Source organism: Leptosomus discolor, chromosome 19 (assembly GCF_034619465.1).
Source record: "Leptosomus discolor isolate bLepDis1 chromosome 19, bLepDis1.hap2, whole genome shotgun sequence".
NCBI classification, from domain to species: domain Eukaryota; kingdom Metazoa; phylum Chordata; class Aves; order Leptosomiformes; family Leptosomidae; genus Leptosomus; species Leptosomus discolor.
The window spans coordinates 10,455,829-10,466,020 of record NC_141409.1 but is presented as its reverse complement, the minus strand read 5'-3'; the positions used below and the strand labels follow the sequence as shown (position 1 = coordinate 10,466,020).

General features: G+C 57.9%; 1 protein-coding gene across 1 annotated transcript in view; it reads right to left on the bottom strand.

The window, feature by feature from the left end:
• Positions 1-4,521: 4,521 nt before the first annotated feature.
• RXRA (retinoid X receptor alpha) overlaps positions 4,522-10,192 on the bottom strand; it is a 38,258-nt gene continuing 32,587 nt past the window's right edge. Inside the window, exons 8-9 of the mRNA XM_086475553.1 lie at positions 8,644-8,749; positions 4,522-4,669 (exon numbers count right to left, since the gene is read on the bottom strand). Of these exons, the coding sequence (XP_086331679.1) occupies positions 4,522-4,669; positions 8,644-8,749 (254 nt within the window). The remainder of the gene's footprint in view (positions 4,670-8,643; positions 8,750-10,192) is intronic.

Sequence of the window (10,192 nt, the reverse complement as noted above, 5' to 3'; positions counted from 1 at the left end):
GGTGGGCAGCCAGGACCGGGGCCGGAGGGGCGGCGGGTCCGAGGCGCCGAGAAGCTGCCGGCGAGCTCGGGGGGTCGGTGTGGGCCTCCCGCCCCCGCGGGGGCCGGGGAGATGGAGGTCCTTCGCCCGCCACTCCGCTCCTCGGGTCCCAGCCGGCAGCGGTGCTCAGCCCCTCGGTGCAGATGGGTGCTCAGGGGGAGGCAGCACCGCGATGGGGCAGCCCGCGGGCTCGGGTTGGGTTAGGGCTTGGTTGGAACGTGCGGACGAAGACAGCGAGGAACACAGCCCGGGTGGCAGGTGGGTGGCTGAAAAGCTGATGTTTGTGCTATCTTTAGAAAATTAAAGATTGTCCCACCAACAAAAAGGAATTAAAAAAAAAAAAAAAATTAATTAACAAATAGATCACCCTAATCAAACCAGATTTTTGCAGGAGTACTAAGATCTGGTTAAATGAAAGTCCTACCTCTCTAGCGAATAATGTGCCTTTTTTTTCCTTTTACCCACGTATCACCTCTTCAAACAAGCACGTAGTATATTGATAGTTAATACGATGAGGACAAAAAAAAAAAAAAAGCCAAAAGTGAAAAAGAATATAAATGAAAGACTCAAAGTCATGCAAAAGCACATTGCTTTAAGGCTGCTGTGGCAGATGTTACTGGACGCACAAAAGCTTTTCCTTCTGATGGGGAGGGCTGGGCTGGTGATGTTGGAGGGGGATGGACCCAGGGCGGGCTGGGGTCTGGGCTCTGGGGGTTGATCACACACGTTCAGGACCCGCTGGCAACCCAAAACGCTCCGTGTGGCTGCCGGGGGAAAGCAGAGGAGCTTTATGGAAAGCAAGAGTCACGCTGAGTTACAGCAACGCAGGGGCTCCCTCCACAACCTGCTGAAAACAGAAAGCCCAGAACAATGCTCAGCCTTTCCCCAAAATCCTCCTCAGCCCGGGGGGGCATGAACTGAGGCTGTGCGCTGCTCCAGCAGGGAAACTGAGGCACGGAGATGGGGTGTCCTGACCCAGAGCCCCTGGCCTGCAGAGCCTTCCCCTTTGCATCGTGCTGTTTGCTGAGGACATCCCCTTGCTCGTGGCATTTTATTTTTATCAGGTTAAATGCTAACTGGGATGGGATGGGATGGGATGGGATGGGATGGGATGGGATGGGATGGGGTGAGATGAGATGGGATGCGATGGGATGGGATGGGATGGGATGGGATGGGATGGGATGGGATGGGGTGAGATGGGATGGGATGCGATGGGATGGGATGGGGTGAGATGGGATGGGATGGGATGGGATGGGATGGGATGGGATGGGATGGGATGGGATGGGATGGGGTGGGATGGGGTGAGATGGGGTGAGATGGGGTGGGATGGGGTGGGATGAGGTGAGATGGGGTGGGATGGGGTGGGATGGGGTGGGATGAGGTGGAATGGGGTGGGATGAGGTGAGATGGGGTGGGATGGGGTGAGATGGGGTGAGATGGGGTGGGATGGGGTGAGATGGGGTGGGATGGGGTGAGATGGGGTGAGATGGGATGGGATGGGGTGAGATGGGGTGAGATGGGGTGAGATGGGGTGGGATGGGGTGGGATGGGGTGAGATGGGGTGGGATGGGACAGGAGCTCCCACTATGCAGCCCGGCAGTTGCCCGGGGCTGCAGCCAGCCAAACCCCAGCCTTGCAAGCCACCCCAGCTCAGCACCCAGCACCAAACAGCCCCTTCCAAAGCCAGCAATCAGGAAAAAAAAAAAATGGTTCCACCCAACAGAGAAGGACAACGGGTTTATTCTAGTGTACTGTCCACCAACTCTTTCACGAAACACCCTCATCCCTTCCAGCAAGCAAGTTCCAGGCTCCTTTCTGCCTGCAAGAGCCAGGCTGGGGGCTGCTGGCTGCCCGGGGGGCTGGCTTGGCTCCGGGCTGAGCTCCGGGCCGGCTGGCTGGGAGCTAACACCTCCCTGCAAGCCCCCCGCGGGGCTGCGCCAGCCTTACGCTGGCAAGGAACAGCCTGCTCGTGTTTACTGGCACCCTTTACATATTTCATTTCTCTTGCCTAGTTTTCTTGGCAAATTCTTGCAGGGTGAAGCTGTTTAATAATATTTTCGGCGGCATGCAGGCTGCTGGAGAAACACAGCCAAAACACTTTCCCTGCCTCTGTGGATTTGCCACTTCAGGCCAGCCTAAGGGAAAGTTATGACCTGAAATCCTGAGTATTTATTTAGCAACGAGATGGCCTGGTTAACTGCAGGGGATGGTGCCGGGGACTAGAGCTGCCAGGTGGGATGACAACAGGCGGGTGACAACTGTGTCCCCTCAAAAACAGGGGTGGGAGCCGGCGGGCACTGTCTCATCCCCCTCCAGGCACAAAGGGCCAGCTACAACCCGGGGGGAGGAAGGGAAACACCTTTGGGACTTAATACTTGGCTGTTTTGAAGCACAGAAGACATGAAAGCGGTGGGGAAGCCCTTGGCCCCAGGTTAACCACAGGCACCTCACTCTTGGCTCTGAGCACCGGCCCCCTCGGTGTGTTCGGGACAGCCTGTCCTGCCAAGGGGGGGGGGAAAAACCTTCCCCAACATCCCTCACCACTTGCTCTGCTGGGGTTTTTTTCTCTAACTCCTTTTTTTCAGTGGGGCTCCGGAGACAGCTGATGAGGTTGAAAGGGGGACATGAAGGGGAAACACTCCCTGGCTGACCTCCTCTCCCCACGCACTCCCCAGGGAAGCCCATCCCGTTGGGTGTGGGCACGTTCCTGGAACCGTGTCCCCAATCCCCAAAAACCTGTTCATCACCCTGCTGTCACCCCAAGACTCAAAGAAAAGGCCGTGCAAAAGCCAGGGTGCTTTTGGTGCACTCAGCATCCCAGATGGGCCGGGGACGGCCACGCTGCCCACGCAGGGAGGGGGCTGCTGCTGTGTCCCCCACCCAGCCAGGACCTCTCAGCCCCCACACCCCTGCCCGACGGGGGAGATTCGGGGGAAGGGGAGCCCTGTTCTTGCTTCACCACTAATTAACAGCCACAATTACCAGCCTGGCCAAGCACTCCCACTAATTGTTGCCTTGCAGTGTTTTGCATGGCAGCTGCTGAATCAAGAGGAGCAGGCTCCTGGGTGAGCCGAAAGCCCCCGTGCAAGGCGAAAGCTCGGGCGCTGCTGGCCCAGGGAAAACGCCTGTTGGTACCCGGGGCTGCTGCGTACCTGCTGTGTGGGCATGGAGGGGGCATTTTGTTGAGCATCAGCTGGAAACTTCCCTCCAACCTCACTAAACCAGGTCAGGCCCAAAAAAAAAAAGAACCAAGAAGGAGCCGTTGCCGACATGCCAGCTCCTGCTGCTCCAACGCAAACAGCCCTTGAAATAAAGCGTAGGTCTGGCAGGACAAGCTGGACTGGGGCCACGTCGGGATGCTGGGCACGGTGCTGAGGGCGAGGGTCCCAGTAAGTCCCCACAGGCTGGGGAAGGGCGATGTTGAGTCCCCCAGCAGCCGTAAAGCAAGCGCTCCAGCCGGTTCCTGTCCACGTGGGCAGCTCCGCGCCGAGGGCAGAGGGATCTTCGGGATCTTTGGGATGCCCGGCTGCCCCCCGGGGATGGCAAAAGGGGTTTTGTTCAGGCGCTGCTGCCCGCCGGACCCCCTGCACAGAAGGGGAGAAGGTGCCCCGGCTCCCTGTGCCACCAGTCACCTCGTTATCTGGGGGGGTGGGGGGGGGGGGGGGGTGTGGGATTCAGCTCAATTCTGCTTTTCATTGAAAGGAGAAGGCTCTGTGCAGCCACGGGTGACTCACCGGCAGGGCACGGGCCGGGCCGCCTCTCCAGCCCGCCTCTCCCTCCGCGAAGTAACTACCGAGACTACTAATAATAGTTAGAAACCAAAAATAGAATTCTTTTTTTTTTTTTTCTTTTTTTTTTCTTTTTTTTTTTTTTTTTCTTCTCTTTTTCAAAAACTCCATCCTCTCTGAAAATAGCCAGCTGCAATCCGGCGAGTTCAACCACTCCCCTCGGCTTGTCCAACACCCGCTGCCCCAAGGGCTGGGACGGTCCCAGTCTTCCCCGCTCCTGCCCCGGGTGAAGAAGCACCTTCGGCTGCGGCACACACATCGCGGGGGTCGGGGGGGGGGGGTGGGGGGTGGAGGGGTGACGCCAAGCCCGGCCGGCAGCTCACCCCAAAACTCATGGCACGGTGGGGGCTGGGGCAGGGGGGCGAGGCAGGGCGGCGGGTGGCAAGCTCTCTCCGCTCCCACTTCTTTCCATCTAGCGCAGGGAACCAGCGAGCAGGTCTCGAGAGGCAGCAGTGACAGCGAACGGACAAGGGTGAAGGCGACGAGGAGGAGGCGAGGACGGCGGGGGGGGGGGGGGGGGCGAGGGGCAGGGGTGGGGGGGTCACCCCGGATCAGACGGTGCCTCCAGCGCTGGGGAGAGGAGGGAGGGATGGGCGGAGGGGGCGGAGGGGCGGGGGGGAGCGGCGGAGGAAAGCAGAGGAAGGGGCCCCGCGTCGACCCCGGCCGGGCGAGGGACTGACCCAGCGGCAGTTCTCTAAGTCATTTGATGGGGCGCTTCCAGCATTTCCATCAAGAAGGTGTCGATGGGCGTGTCGCCTATTAGCTTGAAGAAGAAGAGGTGCTCCAGGCATTTCAGGCCGATGGACCGGAGGGCTGGGAGACGGAGCAAGAGCTTTGCGAACCTGGGGGAGGGGGGGCAGGAGACACGAACATGGTCAAGACATCCCACCGGCAGCCCCACTTCTGCGCCCCGATCCCCAAAGCTTCTGCGGCCACTCCTGCTCCGAAGGGCTGGGAGTCAGGCACAATCTCTTTTGCTACCGAAGGCATGGGGCTACAGCCAGAGCTGTGCGGAGAAATCATTAATTATGGCCCCAGCCTTGACGATCAGGCAGTCATGGTGGATATTCGCAACAAACACATGCTGATAGATGAGCTGGAAGAGTAAAATAAGAAATCAAAGGCCATCCCCGGACTGGGGTGCACCACTGGCTTCATGCATCTATGTCATGCATGTGCATTACCATTTGGTGAGCACCCCGAGATGCTCACGGGGTCCCTGCACCGCAGCCACGGGGAGGAGGCACCACAGGGCCTGTCTTCATAAAATCCCAGAACGGTTTGGGTCGGAAGGGACCTTAAAGATCATCTCGTTCCAACCCCCCCTGCCATGGGCAGGGTCACCTTCCACCAGACCAGGTTGCTCAAAGCTCCATCCAACCTGGCCTTGAGCACTGCCAGGGAGGGGACAGCCACAACGTCTCTGGACAACCTCACCACCCCTCACAGCGAAGAAGCTGTGTCACAGGCGGTGGTGCAAGCAGCTTCAGCAGCTCGATCTTTGGTCAAGGAACAGGGCAAGCAGCCAGGGAGGGGATGGAGGAGATGTTGAGCGGGGTTAGCTGGCACTTGGCTCGGCAATGCCCCTTTCCTGCAGGTACCTGTTTGCTGCTGAGCCCTGGGGGCTGCTGGCAAGGCAGAAACCCAGCTGCCAGCCGGGCTGGAGGCACCTCGGGGGGTGAAGGCAAGGGATGGATGCGAGGGCTTTGGCTCAAAAGCTGGAAGGAGCGCAGCAAATCAGCTGGGACACGGGGTGCTCCCCTTCTCCCTGCCGAGTGCGGGGCTCCAACAAGCCCCAGCAGACCCAAATCCTCTTCTCCCCAGCCTGCCTTCCCTGCTGAGACGCTCCTCAGGTCGGACCCACGGTGGCAGCTCTTCGGCAGGAGGGCTGCACAGCCAGGCAGGGGAGAGCCAAGGGGGCTGGGGGGAACCGACAGCGCTGCGGGAGCCGGCTGGGGTGAAGGAGCCGAGCCCAAGGGCCAGCGGGCCGTGCTGGGGAAAGGCTGCTGTGTGCTGGGCTCCAAGGGCAGGAGGAGGCTGCGGAGCCAGGAGAAAGCCACCAGCTCCTGCAAGGGTGCTTCAGAGCACCCCGGGGTGCCCCCACCCTGCCTGCCTGCACCCCTGGGGTGCAGGCAGCAACCCCAGGCACTGTGGGATGTTGCCTCCCTGCTCTCCAAAAGGGGGAAAGGCCTTTGAATGGTCAGGAGCACTTTTATTTGTTTTTCCTGCTCCACAATCCGGGCTTGGACATAAGCAAAGGCCGGAACCATCCCAGGGAGAAGGGGACTCTCTAGAAAACACGCACATAGAGAGAGACATGCACAAACATACAGACATTATACATGCATGCACACTTCTCTCTCCCTATTTTTTTTTTTTTTTTTGCTGAGCTGGCGAGAACGGCGGGAGCAGAGCCAGGAAAAACAAATCAGTCCTACCATCCCATTCAGGAAGTTTCACTTTAAACCAAACCAGATGATGGCTCCAGTCCTCGGATACATTTAACTGTGAGAGAACCAGCCCACAGCACAACGTGCCAGGGCTGCAGCCAGGAGGGGAGAAAATAGCCCCGATTCCCCACGGCTGCTCGGTGTCACGTACGCACGGCGCCCTCGCTGCAGAGCAGCAGGGGCTGGTGCTGGGGGAGCACGGCTGGGTTTTTCCTAGGAATGCCTCCCTCTGTCCTGCTGCTGCAGAGAAGCTCCCTTTTGGTGTTTACACGGTGCTTACAAGCTCCCGATGGCCAGGGACTAGGCTGAAGTCATGCACCGAAGAGCATCTCGCTCAGCACGGAGCAGGGGAGGGCGCCTGCCACGGGCTCGACCAGGCCTTTGCTCAACCACAGGAAGAACTTGCTTCCAGCCCCAGATGGTGATCACATTGTGCCACGAGACCAGGAGGATGGAGAGAGCTCCTGAGAGCTTCGTTTAGCTCTTGTGCAACCCTAGACTCCCAGCCCACGAGTTAACCCTCCCAAGCCACCCGGGCTTATTCCACCACTGCCTTGGCCCACAGAAGAGATGGAGTAAGGTCAGCAGTGCCCAGTCACGGCTCTCAGGACAGCCCTAAGCATGCAAAAACCTTCGAGGTCACCAAAGAAGGGTGTGAAGATCACACAAGGAGGTCCCCAGCCCAAGGTCATTCAAAGCCAGTGAGAGATCAGAACTCCAGAGCCTCTGGTGCAGGCTACCGAACCTAAAATGCTCCCTTACACATCGCTGACCGTTGAGGTAGAGCCCTGGGGAACTGATTTTGACTGGTGGCTCAGCGACTCAGCCATGCACAGCAGCTTCGTGGTGGTTTGGTCGATGAAGAGCGGGGCTGTCCCCATGCCAGCCCCCTGCCCAGCCCCACCCCAGCCTGCAGCAGCGCGCGAGGGCAGCACGACCCAGCTGCAGACACTGGATGCCTGTGCAAAGCGAAGAATTCATCCCACCCAGGGGGGGGAATAATCCAGGAGAGCTGCTGGCCACAAGTCCCAAGGCGGCTCTTCTTGTGCCAGGTACGGCTGGCTGCTCGTTGTGAGGCCCAAGGGGAGCAGAGCTCTTCTGAAACACCAGAACAGCCAAAGTCCAGGGTCTGGGTCTGGATTTGCTTAGGAACTGCAATTTAATAACGCTTTTTGGAAGAGGAATTGGCTTGAGAGTTGGCTTGAGGTCCACACAAACCACTCAGGAGAGGAGAGGTAATCACCCCTGCTCTGTGCACCGTGCTCATCCCTCATTTCCCCTCTCACCACAAAGTCAAACACACCCAACGGTACCTTCACCCTCCCGCTCCCTGCCACAAGCCAACCAGGAACATCCAAGAAGCCCCTTAACAATGCAACTTTTTTCATCTGCCAGCACACTGGTACCCAAAGGGGGAGGGAAAAACTAAGTCCCATATTACTTCTGAGGGTGTGATCTGCCCACTGCGTTCACTGCTGTAAAAGCACCTTTTTTTTTTTTTTTCATTTAACCATCCAGACACACGCAAGACCAGGAACGCAGGTGAGATGCAAATCCCAGTTGCTTGGGCTGTTCTTCCCAATATTCACGCCTCAGCAGCGACACGCACCAGCAGCCGTTTCCAGCGCTTTGCTTGGTTTCTCAAATGACTGTCAGTAACTTAACTGGCAGTTGCCAGCTTCAGGCTGTAACTGGGAAAATGCGCCCACTCAGCTCCTGAGCGGTCCAGGAAAGCATTCCTAATTCCCCCTCCCATTCCCAGCTGGATTGGGGGAGGCGGGGAGGGGAGAAAAGAGCATCAATTGAGGCTTTCACTTCCCAGCAATGATGCTCATCTGCCACCGAAAATTAACTCCGTGTGCGTCTTATTTTCGCTGCGGTTTGCTCTCCGTGGTTGCCAAAAGGGAAATGATACCCCTTCCCCCATGTGCTCATCCCACTGCTGTGGCCGCAGGAGCCGGGGCTCCTCAGGTCTCCGCACCACCGTTACTGCCTGACCTTGTCCTGGCTGTGCTGCATTTACTGGCACGGGAATAAAGGCCCCTCTGCACTTCACCGGGGGATTTTCTAAGGACGTTCGCAGCTGAAGCAGGTAGGAATGAGCGGTTTTCTCTGCAGAGAACCGATCGCTCCCAGAAGACATGGGAACAGAGAGTCCTCCACGGAAGGGACCCAGCACCCGCACACAGCCGCAGCGACCCCGAGGATGGCACTCGGGCCCTGCCCTGGCCTGCAGCACCCTGTGCACCAGCTGCAGCACCCGTTGCACCAGCTGCAGCACCCGCTGCACCAGCTGCAGCACCCGTTGCACAGGGCTTTGCAGGGGCACGAGCCCGGAGGAGGACAGGGCTCAGCCAGCAACTCACCTCCCGGGCTGGTCGGGGTATTTGTGTTTGCAGTATGCCTCTAGCGACGCGTACACCTTCTCCCGTAACGCCTCCACTTCAGCTGGGTTGGAGAGACCTTTCGAGTCTGAAAGGCAATGAAAGGACCATCAGCCAAAAACCTGCAGGCTTTCCAGGCCGGCAAGGACCTGCTGTGCACCCCGCCAGCCCACTCCATCCCTCCCAGCACCACCAGACCAGGGCATAGTGCTGATGCAAGGTCTGAACCCCAGGTATTTGGGGCAGCACCTAACACCTCCTGGGGAGCGTTCAAGCCCTGGAAGGTTCGCCTTGTGACTACAGATCTGTTTTACCCCACCCCATGCCCCAACCCCAACCATTTTGGCTCATTCCAGTGATCACAGCATTTAAAGCGTTTAAGTTCCCCTCAAGTCCTGGGGATTTCTCCCTCCAGCACAAAGCCCTGGGACGGGGCTAAATGAAAAGCCCCCGCTCTGGCAGGTCCCCTGCGATGCAGCGAGGATCTGTTTTCAGTAGGGTGAAAGGGACAGTCAAGCAATCGATATCCCCAAGCACATGCGCCATGGGAACCTCTCCAGATTCCCCTTCTTTTACCATATACGGCTAATCCCAAATTACAGACAATAAATTACTGGCGATTACAAGGGGGTGGGGGGAAGTTAAGCAGAAAAACAAACCCAAGAAATAGCAATAAACTCTGCTGAAATGCCCTGGCCCGGGTTCGGTGGGAAAGGCCAGAGAAAGAGCCGTGCTTGGGCACAAACCATGCTCCTGTGAGGGCAAGGAGGGGAAGTGGTGGCCGCAGATGTGGATGTCTGCCCTTGGCCGTCATCCGCTTCTGCTCTGGACTGCCCTGCTCTAAAATCTAGGAGGACCCCCCCCCTCCTGCCAACAGAGCTGTACAGGTATCGGCAGACTGGCAGTCTTATCTCCTGCTGCAACGGGGCTTTGCTCTCTGAAACGTTGGAGACAACCCTCAGCACTGAACCTTCTTCTTCCCTTGGGCAGCTGGGGCCAAGGGGGAAAAGCAAGCAGCACGAAGCCTCCTGGAGTCTGTAAAACTGAGCAAGCCGCAGACAGAAAATAAAGTTCCTGCGTATTTTATGAGCACATTTCATGCCTTTCACCCTCTTCAGGTCCGCAGGGGGCTTTTCCAGAAACGCAGTTAAGAAAAGCCCTTGGATGTTGAGATCAGGAAACATAGGACAACAAGGTCCATGCTCCAGCTTTGCTCTAATCCATACTTTTGTCTTCAAGGATAGCTGGATTCTTTTTCGCCCTCATTCAGGGACCACCGCCTCAAGCACCAGAACTTTCTCTTTACTGAGTCGCTGTAAAACTGCCAATAGGAAGACGGTGTAAGGTCGACCAAGCCAAAGCCCCTCGAGCTCAGCAGAGAACTCAGCCCGTCAGTAGGAGTCAGCTCCAAAAGCAGCCTTCGCCATCTCCCTCAGATGACTGCAGCCCCGCACAGAGAATATTTCGGACCGTGAAACCGTGCTGCCCTCTGCAAAGGGGAAAAGACCCCTCGGAAAGGGAGGCCTGGAGA